At 34.6% G+C, this 23,542-nt stretch overlaps 1 protein-coding gene across 1 annotated transcript in view; it reads left to right on the top strand.

Annotated features, from left to right (window-relative positions):
- Nucleotides 1-1,598: 1,598 nt before the first annotated feature.
- Spag16 (sperm associated antigen 16) overlaps nucleotides 1,599-23,542 on the top strand; it is a 696,006-nt gene continuing 674,062 nt past the window's right edge. Inside the window, exons 1-5 of the mRNA XM_048345736.1 lie at nucleotides 1,599-1,725; nucleotides 10,507-10,553; nucleotides 12,194-12,289; nucleotides 17,336-17,454; nucleotides 20,913-21,050. Of these exons, the coding sequence (XP_048201693.1) occupies nucleotides 1,599-1,725; nucleotides 10,507-10,553; nucleotides 12,194-12,289; nucleotides 17,336-17,454; nucleotides 20,913-21,050 (527 nt within the window). The remainder of the gene's footprint in view (nucleotides 1,726-10,506; nucleotides 10,554-12,193; nucleotides 12,290-17,335; nucleotides 17,455-20,912; nucleotides 21,051-23,542) is intronic.

Genomic DNA, 23,542 nt, shown 5'->3' with positions numbered 1-23,542 from the left:
AGATTAGGAACCTAAAATTGAGAGAAATTAAGTTAAAGTAGAGAAAAACTAGTATATAAGGCAATCTGTAGAATGTGACATATTACAGCTGTAGAAGATCCCTAGTAACAGAACAAAAAGTTCTGTTGAGTGTTGAGTGTTCTGAAAGCCCCTTCTGTGAGTCTCTCATGCTTCTACATATATTGCTAAGTATGAGTAAAATTCAAGGCCTATTTTGATCACTTCTTACTTATGTCATTTTTTCAGGGCCAGGTTTGTAAAGATGAACCTCTAGGATGGAGGTAATGACTCTGAACCATACAGCAGACTTTCTCTTAAATCAGCAAACTCCTTGGTTTCAAAATTTCTCTCCTGCATTTTCATTGCCATTGTTCCTTGCACTCAGAATGTTTGATGTGGAAAGTCAATGATAAAATGAAGGTTACAAAATGCATAAATGTCAGGAGTGAATTCTCCAATTATTATGTGTATTTGTGTACTTGGTAACACAAAACTCCCCAATTTTACTAGAAATAGGTAGCATTTTTAGTGCTAGTAAATTTGTATTAAGTTCTTAAGGCTTTGTTAATACATCTTTCACAATAACAATTTCAAGTAAGTAATATAATTATTATTTTACAAACAAGGAAACTGAAGCTAGAAGCAGCTTTTTAAAAAATCTAATGCTCACATTCTCAATCACCTTCCTAGGAAGTTACTTTATAAATTACTTTCATTTTTTGGTCATAACTGGGGGCCTTGACTAACTTTTTAATACTTGGTATTTATCAAGAACTATAAAAAAGAATCTGCAAAGAAAAGGGCCTTGAAAATGCTTCCTATATACAATATCAACCTGAAGAAATTCCTGTCTTAGCAGTAGTGTTATTTGCCACATGATTGGGCAAATATCATATATTATACATTATGTAGGGCCATTTGTAGCTCACCATTTTTTTTTGAAGTGGTTTTAACTCAGCAAAAGTCAATGCTACCAGTGGATGCTAGGGTGATTCTTCTAAGTCCTCCAAATAAAAATGTGTCTAGATAAACACATTAAAGATTATAAGACATGAATTGATTTAGGTGACCACCCCTAATATTTGCTACATATCTCAATTACATTTGGTAGCTCTCTTTGGTCAGTCAGCCAATTATGAGGTCAAAGACTTTTTTTTCCCTCTTTCTCCAGGCAAAGATTTATTTTCTCTTTTCTAAAAAGACTTTTCTCCTGGAAACATTTGGAGATCTTCAAACATTTAAAATCCAGGGGCTACTAATGGGCCTGTAAGAACCAAGAGACAGGCAATTCAGAGAAGAAAGAAATGACAGGATCAAAGTGTAAGAGAACACCAAGTTGTCTCAGAAAGATGTAATCCAAGAGGACTGCTTCTGACATCTAGTCCACTCCAAGAGCTGCGTCCTGAGCTCCGGGGTAACTAGGCAACGAGTTGCCCTGGTAACCTGGGAAACACTGAGGGCCCTGGTCAGCCTAGATGCTTGGGCCTGGCTTGTGGGACGAGGTGAAGGAGGCTGGTTCTCGCGAGAGCTGAGTGGGGCTTTAGGGAAGTGTCCTCGCCCAGAGCCAGCACCTCAGGGACGACGGTGGGGCCTTGCAGATGGCTGAGCAGGAAAGGATGAGTCCCGCCCCTGTGCGGGTCCTAGATGAAGTTTTGGGCATGGGTTTGACGACAGCCGGGGAGACGACAGAAGAGGTGCCCACAGAGGGCATCTACTACCTGGAGCGTATCCTTCTGGTGAAGGCTCGGCCTGCAGGGGTTGTCCCCCTTTGTTGGGGATGGAGGCTATGGTTACGGTTTTTCACCCGGAGCACCAGTTAGGGCAACCACCAAGCTAGTCCCTAACTGGATTGCTTATCATCGGGGACCCCCTGATAACCACCCCCAGAATTCCCCCTTCTATGACTATCGGTTCACCTGCTCATCCTCATAGAAGAGTTGGGAGATCTGGCAGGACCAGGCACTTAGTGAACTATATCAGTATGCTGTGGGTTGAGGGTTGGTATTTGTATTTAAGGAGCCTAACAAATGGATTTAGCACCTCCCCACCCACACTCCCGGCATTTAATAGTGCTCCCAAACTAGTAGTGCTCCCAAACTAATCCTCGAGGTTTTAGAATACTGCTCCACTAAATTAAATCTGACAACACTAGGAGACTAGGGCAAGTCCTCTGAGCTGAAGGTTCAACTACCGCATCCATTATTCTATAGAATGGTCCCATTGTCCAGAGTTTGTTTCAGTAACATTACATCCCTCGGTGGTTTCTACCTCAGCTGTTTCTTAATAACAACAATAATAACAGTAATGACTAAGTGATAGGATTTTTTTTTTCTTCTCAGACTCCAGGGGCTGACGAGTAATGTTCAGAAGAAAGTATATTTTGGTGGGAGAAATACCAGGAACACTGAATAACATGTGGATGATTAAGTTTGCTATTTATTTGCAAAGAATTAGAGGTCCCTTGTTCTTGATATATATGTATACATATACATACACATATAGTAATCGTACAAAAAAGAGACGGGGAAGACTTGTGAGAAAAAGACATCTAACTTCACTCTTCAGATAAGAGAAAGATGGTTATCTATTTTACTCCTAAAGATATTAAGGAAACTCCAGAGTCTCCTTGATTTTTTTTTCTGGTCCCATCCTTTCTCCTCTGACAATTCAAGAGTTATAGCAATAATTCATTTTGTGAGCTTTGGCAATGCTGCTCAGATTTAGTACATAACCTGTTAGGAAACTATGAAGAATCTAGTGGGAAGATTAAATAAAATATCCCATATTTCATTGGATCGAAATTTGAGTTTTATAGGAATGTAAGTTTGAAAAGTTTGAAATCAATTTGAATGATATAAATGGGTGTTTCAGTGTCACAAATAATATTTTTATGCTCCATTTTCATAGCTCCAACAGGCTGTCTTTTCCAGTAATACTTCTTTTTAAGTTAAAAAATCATTCACATTATTCTTTCTGAACTCATCTACCTCAAGTAGAAAGTTGTCAGTGCATGGTAACAAATCATCTTGTCATTTTTGTTTTTATCAAAACAATTTCTGTAAACACAATTTATTGACATGAGACTATGATAATTTTTTTTGCAGTACATGTCAGGACTTGTGAAATACATGATACACTTCTGACACAATGAAACTTTTAATGATGAAAACCAGATTTCTTAATTTGTGAAGACATCACAGAATCAAAATTGCAACCTTTACTGGTTTGCATATGTCTTACAAAAACTTCAAATACTCACTTTTACAAATATAAATCATTCTAATATTTTAGAATTTTTTTAATCTAGTTTGCAAGTTATCTAGTTGCTTTTCTTCCATGTTTTTTTGGTTGAGTAATTGGCACTTGGCGTTTCAACCTAAGGGTTTCCAGGGAATATCAAAGTTAAACCAATCAGTTTTTCTATATGCAATGTTTACTAAACATTTGTCCAAAGTTCTTTATGGGAGAAATCCTTTCATGAATTAAGACCTGGTTGGAGCTGGAACTCAGTCTCTAGGCACTGTCCCTGAGCTTTTGTGCTCAAGGCTAGAACTCTACCCCTTTAGCCATAGCTCCACTTCTGTCTTCTTTTATTTATTTATTTTTGGTGGTTAGTTGGAGATATATATCTCATAGACTTTTCTGCCTGGGCTGGTTCCCCTCAACAGATTATCCTTAGATTTCACCTTACTGAGTAGCTAAGATTTCAGGCATGAGTCACTAGTGCCTGTTAAAATATATTTATTTGTTTTATTAGAATACATCACAACTTGGAGACTTTCCATTGTACTAGTGATTAAGGGCTACCTATTGAGGTGTAGCTGTGTATATTTGGGAGTGCCCAATTCCAATTGGCAGATACAGGCTTGAATAAATTTGTAATAAGAAAGTTAAAGGTTGATTCTATTGGGATTGGTCTGAAGAAAGACCATCTTTAAGGAAGAGTAATGGAATGCATGGACTCTCGAAAGGAGGTCTCAACATATTGTTTTTGTTACCTCCTTTACTCTCTGCTTCCTTAGTTAGGTCTTATATTTAACACCGAGAATTTGGATTCTTAGGGTATGAATATAAGTTCTCTGGCCACTTCTGGGGTCTCCCCCTGTACCTAGCGATTTCTCATTAGTGAGTAAGTTTAAGCAAGTCTTTTGAGGGTAATCATTTCTGGATTCAGGGCCAATGTCCGCAGCTGAAAAATTAAGGATTCTAGACCCTAAAATAGCATGATCACAATAGACTGGTATCAGCCCAACCTAATGGCATTCCTTAAGGAATATCTTGAATCTTTCATTTCAGTAGTGAAGATCACTGATAACGATAATTGAACATTGAGGTGCATTTTACCTTTTATTATTTTATTATGTTTACAGAAACTTTTTGTTTTATAAAAATAAATGCTGTTATTCAGTGGAAGCATAGATGGCTAATGTAATAAGATTTGTAGGTTTTTCTCCTTTTTCCTTTCCTCATTTTTCTCTGATTTTTCTTAATCTTTCTTAGTGTCTTTTTCTTCTATTATAAAAGTGTACTTCTCTGAAATAATATACTGTTATGTGAGCAGGTATTTCATTATGTTCTCAAGTAGTGTATTTTCTGTTATAGTTGGAAATCTTAATTTATCCAATGTTCTTTAGATACTACAATATGTATACCCTACATAGTTTAGGATAAAAATTATACATAACCTGAGTGTGGAATCTAGACTGAGAGCCATGCTACTATATAAAGTTTCACATATTACATGTGAGAAAGTTGTAGGCTCTTTAGAAAGAGAAAAATTGTCTTCTCTTCTGTGTATTCTAATCTAGGCTTGGTTTAATATGAATCAAACATGGAACTTTAAATAAAGATTCTAACATTTAAATCCAGGTTAGGGCTGAGTGTATGCATTATTCACAAGCTCCCATGGGCTGCAGTACTGCTAGTTTAAGGATTATAATTTCAGTAGCAAACACAAAGATGGATGTTATGACTTCTAGCTTTTGTATTTTCAGATAGTGTCAGGCATGATGATGCATATCTATAACCCCAGCCTTAGGAAGCAGAGGCAGGATTGAGAGTAAGAGGCCAGCTTGGGATATTGAAGGAATTGGAGGCCATTAAGGGCTAGAACATAGAAAAAACTCTTGCCCCAAAGACAAACCAACAGAAACTACTTTAAAAACAGTAGGATAGTGTGTGGACAGGATAGTAGATCTTTGGGTTTAGAAGTTTGAAAGACTTATACCATCACCTGCCATGATATCTGTGAATCTAAAGTCTTGAAAGAAAGTAATTTCTGGCATCTGAGACAAAAGATGCTTTTAGTTAATTAAGGCAGGAATAGCCAAAAATTTTCAGTCTTGCCAATTCTATTTGAATTTGTAGAGGCTCCATGCCACTAATAAGAATTCTGAGGCCACATGAGGATGTGACAACAGGGAGTACACACAATTGGGGAAAATGAATGCTATTTATTTTCCACTTTTGGTCTGCATTATTCAATTAATTTTATTTAGGCTGGTATTCCCATGAAATAAGATGACTGCGTCTTTTGGTATTTACAGTACTTTTGAAATTTTGTACGTATGATATTGATTTGGAGGATCCAGGCTAGATTTTATATTGCCCCTGTGAACACTGGTTTTGAAGTGATGGGAAAGATGCAAAGTGAATTTTGTGTATGGAAGCTTTGGGAATATATGTAAAATATGATTAGCTGTGTTTCACTCTAGATTTTATAAAATGATACTACTGCTGGCCATGATTGGGACCTAAAAAAACAAGAACAGAAGAGATCAATGTATGAGGAACTTTATGCTCCCTTCTGAAAATTGTTCATTGGTTTGTCTCTGGCTCAAGTGTGAATAATTGTTTGAGACCTCATGATACGAACTGTTACCATAAAGCTTGTTGCATTGTTTCAGCTGAAATGCTTCTGAGTCACATGATCATAAAGTTGTGTTTTCTGTAGTACTATATTATGATCTTAATATGATTGTGATTTTCATGTTCTCTGGCAGTTTCAGTGTGGCTGTTCCATTGATCTACTTTTTTGGTGGCATCTACAATGACAGGGCCTAGTGCAGGTTCTGCTGGTGCAGAATTAGTCTATACAGGGTGACTAAATACAGTGAATGGTTTATATTATGAAAAGTCACAAGTCTTCTCAAATTCCTTCCAGAACCAATAAAGATATGGCTGAGTGGGACTCTCAATGATTTTCTACACCGTGACTTTATGAGGATCTGGCCTGGAAGTGGTTGTGCTGTGGGTTGTGACATCAAGGAGGACAGGAAAGGAAAACCACAAAAAAGTACTCAAAACAAGAACAGACTAGGAAACTAGGCACAGTTAAGAGTAAAATGTCAGAAGGGCAAGAACCAGATCTGTGGGCAGTAGATAGTACTGGAAACCAATTTTTTACATGGGCATCATTTATGTTCTTTTAGGTAGATGGAGCAAGAATATTAGGTATTTTTCCAGTGGAAAAAATAACTCTGCCTGAAAGCTGTGACTGGCTTTTTTGTACGAGTGGTTTCTCCTGTTGAGATAACCTAAGAGATAAACTTACAGATGAGAAATGGCTTAGTAGAAGTATAGAAGTAACATAGAGTATTTTATCTTTCAGACATTTGCTAATGGATTGGCCTTTTCTACTCTAGCAGGACTGCTGTTCAAAGAAGTACTTTTCCAACTTTTTCACACAGGTGATCCTTTGGTTCCTTCTTCACCCTGTCTTTCTTTCAGTTTGCCACAATAGCTAAGTGGATGAGTATTTGTAACATGCAGAGTTCTCTTTATGCATACCCAAGAGAGTAATTTCTCTGAGGTCTTGGAATCAGAGAATGCTATATATCTGCTAAGAGACTCATCTGTTTTTATTCAGAAGATACTGAATTGACACCTGATTACTGTCCCATCTTTACCCTGACTTCTGGGAAGCTGGGAGACAAATCTGTTTATGGCTTAAAAAGTCAGAGAGATATATGGTATGGGCCACATCTTTACCTTTATCTTATTTCTACTGTTTTCACTTCCAGTATTTACTTTCATCCATGTTTATAGGTTGCATGGTATGTGTATTTGTAAAGTGCTACAGAATCATTTTAGGATTAGTTTGTGCGTTTATGTGTCCATGGGTTTTGATAGCTAGCTAGATGATAGTTGATACAAATATATAGGCCAAGATACATTTATTTCTTTAATAATGATGCACCATCACATTAGACTGAGGTTCTCCCAAAAAGATTTCCTGTAGATTCATATTTTGGGGGTCGAAAGACATCCGGAGTGTAGGTGTTCTGGGTTTGGGCCTTTTGATCTATTTTTAATCTTTTAAGCTTTGGTTTTATAGCATATATATATACATATATATGCTATATATATGATATATATATATATTTTTTTTTGCCAGTCCTGAGGCTTGAACTCAGGGCCTGAGCACTGTCCCTGGCTTCTTTTTACTCAAGGCTAGCTAGCACTCTGCCACTTGAGCCACAGCACCACTTCCGGCTTTTTCTATATATGTGGTGCTGAGGAATTGAACCCAGGGCTTCATGTATACAAGGCAAGGACTTTATCAATAGGCCATATTCCCAGTCCCTACTTGCCCATTTTTAAGTGCCAAGTTTGGGGCACCTTATTATGGAGCAATAAGTAACAAATACAGGTTTTGATACTTGTATTGGGATACTAGCATAAGAAACCTTTTTCAGTATCAGCTTTGCTTTGGACTTTAAAATTGGACAGATGTTGGAAATATATGTTAGGTTTTAAAGATAAAATAGCTTAACAGATTGCTACGACTAGCCTGTTTTTCTCTAAGGATTCTGCTTGACAAGCGACTGTTGGAGTGAGGCAAATATAATTGGAAACTCTTCTGAAGCATTTGATACCTTATACAAGTAGATGTTTACTATCTGGATGAATTAAAATTATATGGTAGATAATGGGTGTACTGCTGTTTCCTGTGTGATTATTCTTTTGTTTGCCGAATTCTTTTGTTTGACCCTAATTACTTTTCACCACATTATTGGAGATACTGATGTTTGACCATAGAATATTGTGGTTTTTTTTTTTTTTGACAGATACCTGTTAGCTGAGAATTGATCATAACTGAGCTAGGCTAAAATGTTGCCTATAAGTGACAGGGATAAAAGTGAAGAGTAATTACTACTGATTAGTGAAGCTGAATAATAAGAATATATTTAGAGGAATATAAGTCTGTGGAAGATAATTAGCGAACATTTCATGTACCTGGGTAGCATTGGAATCCCATACAGAATATGGAGAGACATCCTGAACTGCTGGTTTGGATTCTAACTCTGGATGCTGTGTCTGTGATTCCTAATTTGCAAAATGGAAATAATAGTTTTAGCCCATAATAAAAATAGGTTTAGCCCATACACAGGATAAGGATAAAATAATTTAGTATATGAAAAACCAATAATGTCTGGTTTGTATTAAACGCTACATATTATTTATTCTTCATCAAAATAACAGAAATTGTCCTGTATACTTTTAGTGAAGTCTTAGAAGATAAAATATTAACAAAGGAAAGAGTTTTTCAGCAACAAAATAATAGCCTAATCTTATCTTTGATCTTCAGAACAGCCACTATATTTTAAAGTGTTTATTTTTTATTTTTTATTTATTTTTTGGCCAGTCCTGGGCCTTGGACTCAGGGCCTGAGCACCATCTCTGGCTTCTTCCCGCTCAAGGCTAGCACTCTGCCACTTGAGCCACAGTGCCACTTCTGGCCATTTTCCACATATGTGGTGCTGGGGAATCGAACCGAGAGCTTCATGTGTAGGAGGCAAGCACTCTTGCCACTAGGCCATATTCCCAGCCTACGTTAAAGTGTTTAATGCAAACAAAAGAATATGAAAGCCACAACTTCTGCGAATACTGGAAAAAAATCTGACATTCATTGTTATTTTTATTAATGTTAATTATTTCCTTGAAATTTTTATTTGTTTGTACAACATCTTGCAGTTTTTGAAAGTATTCTAGCAATACTCTTGGAATTCCTTCTTATTATAATAATTTCATTGGTAGTTAATTTCTTTTTTCACTTCCTGGAATAGGTGTATTTCTTTTAAAAAATTTTAATGTTATTATAAAGTTGATGTAGAGAGGTGTTACAGTTACATAACGCAAGAAAAAATATGTTTCTTTTTGGACAAAGTTACTCCTTCCCTCATTCTCTTCCAGTTTTTCCCTCACATCCTCCATCTACAAGTTGTATAGTTAATTTTCAACATAGTGTTCGGTAATTAACATTGCTGCATTTTTTTCACCTTTTGTTCCTCTATTTATCACCCTTACATTCCCTAAGACATATAAATGAACAAACAGAAAAAATGGAAAAGACAACCAAACAAAACAGCAAAAAAGAAAGAAAAAACCTCTTGCTTCTATTTCCTGGAGTTCATTTCAATAAATATTGTTTTGTTTGATTATATGCACATAGATATTGTGCCTTTCTGTTCCTTTCCGTGTATCCTCCTTTGGTTTCATTGTGTGTGAATGTCTAGAGACCTGTATAAGTTATTATGTCCCAGTGTATTTTAGAACTAACTTCCACATATGAGAGAAAACATGCACTTTTTGTCTCTTTGAGCTTGGCTTACTTCACATAACACAATTTGTTATAGGTCTGTCCATTTCCCTATAAATCGCATAATACTGTTGTTTTTTTTAAATAGCTGTGGGTAGTTAATTTCTTAAGCACTTATTATATAACATTGAATTATGCTTGCTATATAGCTTATATTTACTTAAAATTAGAGAACATTTCCTGAACAAATAATTTAATTAAAAGCTGACATATATAAAGAGATTTAAGTAAATTTTACTGATTAAACCATAGAATATGTTTTTACTTTATATTTAGATGTTCTATTATTCTTTTCCTGTTACTTGCTACCAAATAAGGCCACCTAGGTTTGGGAGTACTTGACCCAAGAGCTCTGCTATTTAAGATAATCCTTAAAAATTTACATCTTTCTAATTCATATTTCTGTGGTCTTGTAGTAATTTAATGTGGATATCTATTGTAGATGTAACTGGAAGTCCATAAATAGTAGTCAGATTGATATAAATGTAATTATTCATTACCATGAAGAAAAAATCCTAAGATATTTTATATATAAATGTGTAGGTTGTCTAGAGAATAAAAAGTTTAGGGGCTGGGGATATAGCCTAGTGGCAAGAGTGCCTGCCTCGGATACACGAGGCCCTAGGTTCGATTCCCCAGCACCACATATACAGAAAACGGCCAGAAGCGGCGCTGTGGCTCAAGTGGCAGAGTGCTAGCCCCTTGAGCGGGAAGAAGCCAGGGACAGTGCTCAGGCCCTGAGTCCAAGGCCCAGGACTGGCCAAAAAAAAAAAAAAAAAAGTTTAAAAAGTGTGTTTTTCAAATTTCAGATATAATTCGATCTGATAATATTTAAAGTCAATGCAGTTTTAATGTAACAATATTATTCCATATATTTTGGGATTAAAACTTAACAAGATATTCAGAGATCAGCATAACTGAACCATCTGAAGATGATTGTGAGTATGAAGAGGTAATTTGTTAATTTTATTCATTCTATAATCATAAAAGTCATCTTCATGAACTAGTTATTTTATGAAGCAGGTAAGCATTTAATTTTCCTTAAACACTAGTTTGTAGTTTAAGTTAACTACAATCAACTGGTTTAAGTGTGAGTTGGGGATATTCTGATTAGTCTGGGAAATACTTCTTGCCTATCTTTCTTCCTGTTAATGGTTCTTGAGATTCATCTTATTACCTATCTTATGGATACATGCTAGAGAATGTCAGTTTTTTTTTTTTTTATAAGATTCTCAGGTCTTCATACTGAGTTGAACTCAGGGCTCTTGCTTATATATAGCTCAACTATATTTCTGGATCTCAAAGCTTTAATTGAATTAATTTTTCCATTGAGACTTACTAATACTTCTAAGACTTGAAGGAGAAAGACAATTACGTGAAAACATTGTTTTAACTCATGAGACCTATTAATACTTCTGAGTTGTTGTTTTTTTTGCCAGTCCTGGGACTTAAACTCAGGGCCTGAGCACTGTCCTTGGCTTCTCTTTGCTCAAGGCTAACACTTGAACCACAGAGCCACTTCCAGCTTTTTCTGTTAATGTGATGCTGAGGAATAGAACCCAGGGCTTCATGCATGCAAAGCAAGCACTCTACCACTAAAACAAATTCCTAGCCCGATTACTTCTGGGATTTTAAGGGTAAAACACTTCTGGATAACAGAAGGTATGAGTAACACTGATTGGAAGAAAGCCTGGCAATACATTGCTTAGACAAGCGAGAGACAAGATGAACACAGGAGAAAGGATGTTGGTAGAGTTATGTTTTATATATAAAGTTACTGAATGAGTTAAATGTAAAAAGCCTGAGGGTAGTTGCTAGGATGTAAGAAGTATATGACTAATGGTAACTCTCATAAATATAATTCCAACATGTTTCTTTTTCCCAATATTTTAACACTTAGGCAGTATGTTATTTTGTAATAAGCTAGATATTTACTGAGACTGGTTGTTAGGAAAAAGTAATGATGGAGGAGACCTGAGAGAGGGCAGCATTGGTGGCATTTAGACATTGGAATATTATTCTACACTCTCAGTAGAGTTGTTAGAATATTTACCACTATATATAAAAGTGGTTGCCCACAAACAAATCTTGAATTCACTAAGTGACCTTGAGTCACATTTATCAGGAGGTCAGAAAATGACTTTGTTATTCATTTTCTAGACGTCTTTATATGGATAAAGCCTCTTGTGCTATGAAATCTATGTCTTTGATGTTTTTATTTGTGAAGAAAAATATTTCTAAAATTAAGTATGGTAGTCTCTCCATACCTATGGTTTTACTCTTTTTGGTTTCAGTTACTCATGGTCTATTGTAGTCCAAAAACATGACAGTTCCTAAGTTTGAAATACCTTTTCTTGTAGTATATTTTTATAATTGTTTTATTTAATAGTAGTTATTATTACAAATTCCTTACTATGCTTTGTTTGCATTACACTTTACCACATATATGTATAGAAAAAATATAGAAGACATAAGAACATGTTAGAGTGTATACTCCATGGTGAAGAGACAACTACTATATGGTATTTCATATTTATGCTAATATGTCCAATCTGTTCTTTTTTTTTCTCTCTCTCTCTCTCCCTGACCCAGATACCAGATGACAATTTCAGCATTCCTGAAGGTGAAGAAGATCTGGCAAAAACAATTCACCTGGTACAAGAACAGGATACAGATACTCAGATCTTGGTGAGAATTTTGAACATAGTGTATCCCACAGTTTAGAAATAGTACTTTTCTAAATAAAATGAAACTTAATTACCTGCTATGACCATTTCACTTGTATTTGTCACCAAGCCTTTATTTAAAATAAGCTGCAATATTTTATGTCTTCATTTGCGACATTATAACCATTCTTGCATGATTTTCTAAAAGTGACTTCATTAATCTTCCTTCTTCCTTGAGATAAAACCAATAAGCAGGAGTACAGATATGAGCCACTGGTGCTTGGCTTGGGATGCTATTTATTAAATTTTTTATTGTTATTATAAAAGTGGTGTACAAAGAGGCAGAGCATAGTTTTAAAGATATTTGCTGTGAAGGCAGTTTTCTTTTATTATGATCATATTACATCTATTAAAAACAGAACACAATTCCTTTTATGTTAGAGGACATAGTAGACATAAGGACTCAACGTTACAAAGTTAAGAATTGATAATAATTAAAGATAATTAATGATTAGAAGTATAAGATCACGGTAGGGTTGAGTACGTAGCTCAGTTCTGCAGGCCAAGGCCCAATTCCCATCACAGAAAAATACATCATGATTCTTTGAGAAAAGCTAAGTAGAAATACTGACAATAGACTTAATTATTTAGAAAAACAGAGAAGTACTCCTATTGAGCAGTTAATTTTTAAATAGTTTAAGGATGTTTACTTTTGGTCATTATGTTTATACTTTTTTTTTTTTTTTTTTTTGGCCAGTCCTGGGCCTTGGACTCAGGGCCTGAGTACTGTCCCTGGCTTCTTCCCGCTCAAGGCTAGCACTCCGCCACTTGAGCCACAGCGCCACTTCTGGCCGTTTTCTGTATATGTGGTGCTGGGGAATCGAACCTAGGGCCTCGTGTATCGGAGGCAGGCACTCTTGCCACTAGGCTATATCCCCAGCCCATGTTTATACTTTTAATTAACATAAATTAGTTGTACGGGAGGAGTTTTATTGTGACATTTCAATTCATGTATGCAGTTTATCCTCATCAACCTCACCTGTCACTTTCCCTTATCCCACTCCCCACTTCTTAAAACAATTTCAGCCAGTTTTATTATTATGTTTTCATATATGTAAACAAAGTACTTTGACCATATTTGTCTTCAGTAACCATTTTTTAACCTGTTCTCTTCTCATCAGTATATCTTCTCCCAACAGAAGCTGTCTCTTCAGTGTCATATTGATCAGGAATTTTTATTGACATGACTTATGCCAGCTTCATACATAGTCGCACTGCACTTTGAAATTATTCTCCCTCCCCCCCATTTCCTTTTCCCCTTATCCTCTAAATAGTTCTATAGAATCATGTTCTGTGTTCATGTGTGTGTGTACCCTGAATTTCTATCTTTATTTATTGAGCAGTGCAGCAATAATCATGGGTGTCCAGGCTTTCTTTTTTTTGATATAATTTTTACCCCCTCAGATATTTGCTCAGTAATTATATGTTAGCATCATAAGACAGGTCTATTTATAGATTTTGGAAGTACCTCCATACTAATTTCCATAATAGTTACAGTAGTTCACATTCTCATCAATATGTTGACTCTTGATTGGTATGTATCATGTAAATGAAGGCTCTCTATTTTGGAAATGTCACTTTAGACCTTTCTTTTTAAAAATGATGGTATGAGGTAGAACCACCTTTGTGTCCAAAGCATTCTGGGTCCATGTGTTTAGAATATTTTTTGGCACTTTAGCAATTGCACAGTTTTGCAGCTTGCAGTGCTTGCTAATTTTGTGCTTATTCTGAAGTGTCTTATTAACCTCACAATTTAGCTACAAAGTCAGAGATGTTTATAATGTATAACTGAAAGAAAAATACTACTTTTATTACATAAATATACATGCTATTTGTATGTATGCTATCTATGTAGATGTAGGCACAATTTTTTGGAATCTAATAAGTAGAAGAACTTCTATATTGAAATGTTTTTGTTTTTACTCAGTTTTTTTTTTGTGTGTGTGTGTGTCTGCCAGCACTGGGGCTTAACTTGGTTGCCTGGACACTGTCTCTAAGCTCTTTTGCTCAAGGTTGGCACTCTACCCCTTGGGCCACAGTTCCACCCTGAGTTTTTTGTTTGTGGTTAATTTTCAGTAAGAGTCTCCTTGGACATTTCCTGTCTCTGGCTGGCTTCAAATCTTAATCCTCAGATCTCAGCCTCCTGAGTAGTTAGGATTGCAGGCATGAGTTTCAAGCACTGGCTTCAGATGGGACTGATACTATGTATTACTCATATTTAATTCCTATTACAATTCACAGTACTTTTATCATGGAGAATGTTCACCAAATATTCACATATATTAAGATGAAAAGATATTCATAATCACATTATATCTGGGAATGTGTTTGTTGTACATAAATGCAAGATTATAAGTGAAAGCATAAGTATATTGATAGGATTATGTATGGTAATATATAAATAAGAATGATAATTTAAGGTGATTCTATTTCCATTCTGATATTTTCAGGAAGAGATAGAAAATGTTTTTTTTTTTGAGAGAACGAAGAATTACCCGGAGTTCTGCAACAAAACATATGAACATTCTCTAAATGGCTCATAGGCATCCTTAGAAACTGAAATGATATACCCTCCTACCCATCTCTCTGTTCTTCTCGTCCTATTTTTGCAATTTTTCAACTATCATCTAGCTTATCCTAAAATACAAATTTCAAAGTTTCTGACCAAAGTTTCTGAGGTCAAAGTGTATTTGTTAAGTTGTGTTTATGTTCAACTGTAGTTTATGCTCCTAATGATTAGATATAGTTTTCTGTGTTAGTAAATACCATTTTGCAAAAATATGTTTTCCTCTACTCTTTTGACATCTCTATAATACTTAATAGAGTCTTGGCTAATGTTATCTAATGGCTAGAACACTCACTAGAGAGCCTCATACATTGTTCAGAATTTTCTATAGATTCCAAAGTTTTATTCAATTTGCTATTCTACAATGATGTAGTAAGTAGTAACAATGTCATCAGTGTTAAATTATGTACAACATTTTTGAATGGATTATTTTAGGGCATCACAGTTGGCTTTCCAGTGTATCTGTACATAAATATTTTATGCCTTTTATGTAATCTTCTATCTAGTTACTATAGAACTGCTTTTCTAAATTCAGATCAAATTAGTGAATTCTTGTCAGTGAGAAGAGAATGAGTGCTCTTGAAAGACAATGATGCTTTCAAAGTTTTTAAGAAAATACATGGCTTAGTTACTTTTTTTGTTGCTGACAGAATGCCTGACACATTAATAGGGGTAAAATTTGCTTTTCTCATTTCAGAGCTTTTAGTCAGTCATAGTAGGGAGGGCAGAGTGGAACAACTCACATCACAATGGACAAAATCCAGAGGGAGAGTCTTGCAGAAATGGGAAAGACATAGTCCCAAGACATGTTTCTGTGATCTACTTTGGCAAAACTGGTCCTGTTTTCCAGAACTCTACTCCATTTCCAATAGTCTGTTCTAATTTTGAATCCATTACTGGTCTGAGCTCTGATGATGTAATCACCTCTGGAAGCAGGCTCACAGACAAACCAACTGTGTGCTTTACTAAGGTGCTTCCCAGACAAGTCAAATTGACACTAAGTTTAACTATCATGCTACCCATTGTTAGATTTATTTTGTACATCAGCTGATGTGCTGTATGTGTTATCCAACTGGTCAATTATCTCTTGAACTCTGAAAGCAATAATGGACAGTATATAAACACAAACAAATGGGCTGGTTGTCTTCTAATAAACTTTATTTACAGAACTGTTACCTCTGACCCCTGATGTAATTGACTGAGTTATTTTTGTTTCTATTATGGAATAATAATTATTTCTTCCCCAGTATTTTTAAAAAATCAATGTAATAACATTGTCGTATTTTTAAATAGGAATAACTAAAAAAACCAAAGACACTATACATTTCTTTTACTTTGTGTGTACCTGATAGTGAAAGGGCAGGGCAAGTAGAGCTCCTCAGTGTTCTTCAGATAATCTGATCTTACTCTAGCCTTATCTAGAGCTTGAGTTACTCTTCTTCTTTGATGTAGGCTTGTGTTGTAAAAGCACTTTATTTAGAGTTAAAAATACTTCTGAGGGATACAATACAGAACCTACACTAGTAGTTCATACTTGTAATCCTAGCTAGTCAGTAGGCTGAGATCTGAGGTTCCTACTTCAAAGCCAACATGGCCAACAAAGACTATGATCTCTTATCTCCAATTAACCACAAAAAGTGGGAATTGGAGCTGTGGCTCAAAGTAATAGAGCATTAATCTTGAGCACAAAAGCAGAGGGACAGTATACAGGCCCTGATTTCAAGCCACTGGACTGGCAGAAAAACAAACAAAACCCCTTGAATGTTAGCATCTTGAAAGCCTTTAAACAATGTGTTATACTACCTACTTTATTGTATAAAGTGGCCTGTTTAAGTGTTCTGCCATATTTTTACATGTTTCTCAAATATCCTCTAGAAATGATAAAATATACCTTTCTAAGAAATTTTCAACATTTTTTTTCTAGAATTATATTATTTTTGGAACTTTATTCCTCTTATTTTATTATTACTTAATATTTTCTATTTTTTATTTATTGTATTATTCTTAGAGTCTGAATTTTGATCTTTCTCAACGTTAACATGTGGGGTTTTGTATTTGGGATTACAGCCCAGATCACACTTATTCAGTGAAATCTTTCTTCACCGCAGTGTACCTATACCAACTTTACACACATACCTGCAGGGATCTTGGATCCTATCTTCAAGCTTCTCCTTTTTCCCCACTGGCACCTAGTCCTGACATGCTGAATGCATTTTATTTTTCATATTCCATCAATAGCAATTGACTGCCAAGTATGAAGACTACAGCTTGTTTGTTTACACCAGTGCTTTATCCCTGTTGATTAAACCAGTCCTTTATGGATAATATTTAAGTTGAATTACTAGGAAAATGAATAGATGAATAATTGAATGAAAGACTTACTTATGCCATTAATAAAATGATTTGATAGTAAAAATGAATAATTGCTTATTTATATTTTAGGAGCAAGAAACAATTCTTCCTTCAAAGCCTGTGGTACCTGAAGTAATAGAAGACTTTCTCTGCAATTTCCTGATCAAAATGGGAATGACCCGAACTCTTGATTGCTTTCAGTCTGAATGGTAAATAATGTGGCTAAATAGTTGTCTATAAAGGTCAATCACTTTCATATGTGCACTTTTAACAATCTAAAAAGACTAAAATTATGCCGCTAACATACCTAGGTAGAAAACTTCCTCATTTCTAACCCTGAATCCATACCATTCACATACACTTATATACACATATATACACACACAGCCCACAGCCCATCTCTACAAATACAATTTTATTAAACACTCTTTCCAAGTATTCAGATTGAACCATCTTCAAGTAATTAAGAAAATGGAATATCTCCTATAGGTAACAAAATTGATTTTTTTGAAACATTTCCTTTCCTTTGGTACAGAAATATTTTTCCTCTATTTAGGTATTCTACAACTACTACCACTACTACTACTATTACTTCTACTACTGCTATTACTGCTGCTTTGCTTTATTTATAGTGTAAATGCTTTTCCTATTTATTTAATATAGTTGGTTAATTCTTTTTGTACAAATAGCACTTCATTTAGAAGTAGAAATATATTTTCAGATATTACCTAAAAGTATGATGTCATTTATTTATTTGATTTATATAACTTAATAACATGGATTACAAAAATTACAGGCATGACAATAATGTCAACACACATGTTTTCTGTTCTTAATATTCCTAAAGATATTTTAAATGATGGATATGAAAGGTTTGACTTTTGATAGTCACCGCATGCAATACAAACTGGGGTTAATATAATGTATAAAATGTTTATTGTGTTTTGGGCTATACTAATTCAAAATATGGACAAATTTATAGTATTTACTAGTATATTATTTTTACCTTTGATTTGCTGTCCTCTATTGAAAATATGCACATAAGAAGACACAGTTGCATTGTTTCACATTACATATCCAAGTTAATAAATTTAATGTTGAAAAGTAGTTTTAATTATTTAAGAAGGAGCCAGTGGCACTGTGGCTCAAGTGTTAGAGCACTAGCCTTGAGCTGAAGAGCTCAGGGATAATGCCCAGGCCCAGAGTTCAAGCCCCACACTGACCAAAAAAAAAAAAGAGTCTTATGGATTTGGGTTGGGAATATGGCCTAGTGGCAAGAGTGCTTGCCTTCTACACATGAAGTTCAGGGTTCCATTCCCCAGCACCACATATATGGAAAACGGCCAGAAGGGGCGCTGTGGCTCAGGTGGCAGAGTGCTAGCCTTGAGCTGGAAGAAGCCAGGGACAGTGCTCAGGCCCTGAGTCCAAGGCCCCAAATTAAGAATGATTTTTAAAAAAGTAATCTTAAAGAAATAATTGTAAATGTATTAGGCAATACATTTTTGTAAGAGCAAATTGATGATTCATTTGCAGATAATTAATGAGGAGAAAAAGTAATTTGGTTCAATTATCTCCTTTATTTTTAAAAGAATGAGTTAGGACATAAAGTTCTTACCTATATGCTAGGTTAGTAATACTGTGAAATAGAGAAACCTAAAAACACACACATACAGATACACACACACACACACACACACACACAAACACACACACATTATATAACATTTTTTGGTGGTGTTAGACTTTTAACTCAGGACCTTATGCTTAATGAACAAGAGCTGTGTGCCCAGGCTGCCATGGAGCTATTGGCTCTTCCCCAAATCTAGTCCAATGGAATACTGGCATACAGCCAGAGCTTTTTTTGTATCCCCTAGGTAATGTCTATGACTATTTCCATGCTTTAAAAGCAAAGTTAATCATGAAAAGATTATATGGCCTGTAAAGTATTTTTGACAAGTAGTAAAATATTTATTTTCCAAAAAATTGTTGCCATGGCCTTCTTTCTGTAATATAGACAGGTGAGTATAGTAGGATTTTGTTCCTTGAAACACTGGAAAGTTTGCTTGTTTGTTCAGTGCCCTTATGACTATTTTAGTAGCCCTCATAGGCAATAGTGATTTGTCCTGGTGAACAAAATTAAGGAGAGTCTTATAATAGAGCAAATATGTCAATGTCCCTTCAGTCCTTAATATGCCCATGTGTCATTCATCATCTTCCTTGCCAAATTGGCTTGTTCCCTTGGCTATTAACATGTTCATTGTTCACTCACTTGAAATGTAATTCTTTGTTCTTTGCCTTTTCTTATTGCTATCCACTTTCTTTAATTCTTCTTTCCTTTCCATCTTTAATTCTTCTTCTCTTTCCCACTTATGCTTTAAAGTGTTTTTCTCTTTTACATTTTGCTTCCTGTTCAATCACTATCTCTTTAGCTGATGAAGAGCTAGCTTTTGTTCATATACTATACAAAGATTTTCCTCTCTGCCCAATTGGAATTAAATAAAATACAGGAATGTTATGATTTACCTATCATGGGAACTCAGTATTACAATATACTAAAGTTGAGGATGGCAACGATAACTACATAGAATAATACCCTATAATATTCAGTGGGTAAGCTGTTAGAAAAGTATTAATGTTGTAGCTTAAAAATGACTTAAAATATTTTAAAAGACAAGGCTTCTGGCTTACTACTCAGAAATTTACTTTTCTTTTGACCTTACAAAAAAACTTTTTTTGGGAGTGGGTTTGAATTCAGACTCTGGATCATTCCCATAAACATACACTAAGAAAGTCCTGTTAGCTTAACCTATACTTCATGTCCAGACAGTACCCATTTCTTATAACTTCCACTACTGATCACTTTGTTCTACCCCCTCCCCTGCCTCTTTTAGATTGTTGTAGCAGCCTGCCAACTATTCTTTCTGGTTCTATACTTATTGTTCTAAAATCTGTTTCTTCAAAGAGACTCACCTTTTCAAAACATAAGTATGATCAGTGTCCCTGTCTCAAACTCTTCCTATGACTTCAACCTCATTCAGTAAAACTTACTTTCCTTTTTCTGGCTCCCTGCTTCCTTTCTAGCTCTTCTCACAGCATCTCTGTTGCTCAGATATTGGATCTAGCTCAAATGAATCTAGGTATAGACGCATTTTGCTCTTCTTGTAGATACTGAGCACTTTCTTGTCTCAGAGTCTTTGCATGTCTTTTTCTGTCAAGCTTGGCTATTCCCCTTCTGTAGATCCTCGTGATATCAAACCTTCAGTTCTTTCAACTTTCTGTTCAAAAATACACTCTGTCATTTATGCTTGTCAGTCCTGACTATAGTCTGTAAAATAGTATAAACACTCGTACCAATAACTTACCCTCACTTTGTTTCTCTCTTATTGTTTTATTTTTCTATAGAGAACTTACCACTTTCTCACTATACTGGCAACTTCATGAGAAGGAGATAGATTGATAATGTAAGAGATTTTCAGTCATATTGTATACCCCATCAGGGTAATTTTTTTTTTTTTACGATTTCATTTTAACAACCTTCTAATATTGACATTTTAATCTGTAAATGCAGCAACCAATTGCTACCAGATTTTCTGACCCTAAAATTTTGAATTGATTCTGACTTCATTAAGGAGAAATGACATAAACCATTTGTTTGATTTTATCCTAGGTATGAGTTAATACAGAAGAAAGTAACTGACCTTCCAGCCGTTGGGAATGTTCCAGATGTCTATAATCAGATTATGTTTCTAGAGAATGAGAACAGAAATTTGAAGAAAGATTTGAAGCACTTCAAACAAGCAGCTGAGTATGTTAGCTTTAAAATATTTCCCTCCACTTTTCTTTGGACTTAATAAAATGAAGAGTTGAATGAAGCTAATATGTATAATCCACGAGAACTGTTGTGCTAGAAAACAGAATTTCACATAAGTTCTCTTGTAAACAATGTGAAAGACTTTACCAGCAAATTAATTTCTTTGATAAGTAGAACTGTCACATTTGAAACTTGCCAACAGAAGGAATACAGGACACTGTGTGGGAGGTGGTTAATTTATGAAGTAACACTCATTTTCCTATGTTATTTCTTAGTCTTTTCATGTTTTGTAAATCATGTCCTATGAAGATAAGCTAATTTCTGAATTAATAATATTAATATAAAGAGTGGAAGGAAGAAGCTAATTGATTTTAATTGGACAATTTAGAATTTGAGAATTCTTTAAAAGGAATAATGCTAACTGTAGACATTGGTGATAATGATACATCCATGTGGGTTTATCAGTTACAACTGTTTTATTGCTTTGGCGAAAACTACTGATGGTGGGAAAGAGTGTACACTTATGAATACAGGTGGTATTGAAGTATCTATCAAGATGCTACAATTAAATTTACTGAGAACTTAAAACTACTTCAGGAAGCAGTCTGTTAAAGAGCAAAAAACAAAATGTAAAGTATCCCATCTCACAGCACTGGACCAACAGTTAAAATTTTAATGAGTGTATTTTTTATTTTCTTCAATACGTATGTTTATTTAAATACAACTTAAGATTCTATTAATGTCTTACATGATATTTTATAACAACATAAAAATATTTTATGAACATAATTTTTATTCTAAAAAATTCCTGAAGGGAAACCCTTTCTTTGTAATTTCTTGGCATGAACTTATACACAAGAAAAATTTAGTAGCCGAATATTTCCATCTCTTCCTAAAATGAATGGAAAATAACAGAGTTTTAGTGAACGAGTTTACATAGTGTTTTTCTGGCAAGGAAATATGTGAATATGTCTCATGGAGAGACAATTTTTATGGAATCATCTGCTTATTTAGAGAGGAGAGTGGATGCTTTAATTCATCACTCATTCTAGTCAAACATATTTAAGGAAGGGGGCATTCTTTTAAATAAATATATTAATGTGTATGGGAAAATAATTTTAAGATGTATGCAAAACTTAATATATAAAGAAACTACTTTACATTGCAAACTGGAAAAAAATAGTTAAAATAACCTTTTACTTTTAGAATGTGAATTTTCTAGGCATACAATTTTCATATTATCTTGTGGGTGCTCTGTTCAGAATGCTGCCTTTTTCACAGTAGTGTGTGATGATCCACAAGAATACATTCCTAGAACCATTATTTTCTCTATTCTTGGTTCTTTTTTCTGAGAAATATTTTTTACTCTTTTCATTGGTGCTTGCTGTGATTTTGAACAGATGCATGTAATGTATGCATTTGGAAATTGATAAAGTGTATTTTTGACTGCATTTCCTGATGTACTCTTTTAATTCTTCATCCTCTTTTATTATTGCTTGAGTTTATTATTTTTAAGTATATGCAGAATTAGACACTTTATGCAATAAGTTTTAACAGTAATATTAACTAATCATTGTTGCTTATGAAAATATCAAAATTAAATAAAGTATAACTTAAGCAAATTAGTACTTTAAAGTTAAGTAAAATCATAGTTAAAACAGATACCATGCAAATGAAATTGTGTGTGTGTGTGTGTGTGTGTGTGTGTGTTAAAATATCAAGTTATGAGCTAGGAATATGGCTTAGAGGTAGGTAGAGTTCTTGCCTAGCATGCAGGAAGCTCTGGGTTCAATTCCTCAGTACCACATAAACAGAAAAAGCCTGAACAGAACAACTGCTGTAGCGCAAGTGATAGAGTGCTAGCTAGCCTTGAGCAAAAGGAAGGCAGGGACTGTGCTCAGGCCCTGATTTTAAGACCGTGGACTGGCAAAAAAAAAAAAAAATCAAATTATAACTTTAGGTTCAGTAGGCTATGGATATACCTCAACTCAGTTATTCAATATAATTTAAAATCTAATAAGTTAGAGAGGATATTTATTTGTTTTAAATCTGCTTATATGGCGCATTTGAAGGAAATCCTCTCTTACAAACAGATGATTAATATTTATTTTGGTGAATGAATATTAAGCATGACAAACTTCAGAGCACTTTTTGGTAAATTATGTTCCCCATGCCTTTGAAGTTATGCAATAATTTCACCAAAGTGAATCAATGATATAAGCCTGTGACAAATTATGCTTCTTCACTCAAGGTTGTCAATTTGACTTAAGAAGAATATTGTTTTTAATAATAGTTTGTGACATAAATGAGATTCTTCTTTGTGGATTTTGACTAAAATTTGCTTTTTTAATATTATGTTAAGGGAAAACAAAAATAGATTTAAGATGCCTTTAAAATAATTCATATTTAATATGCAAAAAGGTTATAGACATGTCCTATTGTCCTTGATTATATTGGTATCATTTAATAATACAATTAGAAAATTA

Source organism: Perognathus longimembris, chromosome 4, assembly GCF_023159225.1.
Source record: "Perognathus longimembris pacificus isolate PPM17 chromosome 4, ASM2315922v1, whole genome shotgun sequence".
NCBI lineage: Eukaryota > Metazoa > Chordata > Mammalia > Rodentia > Heteromyidae > Perognathus > Perognathus longimembris.
This window is presented reverse-complemented; position numbering and strand designations above follow the sequence as displayed.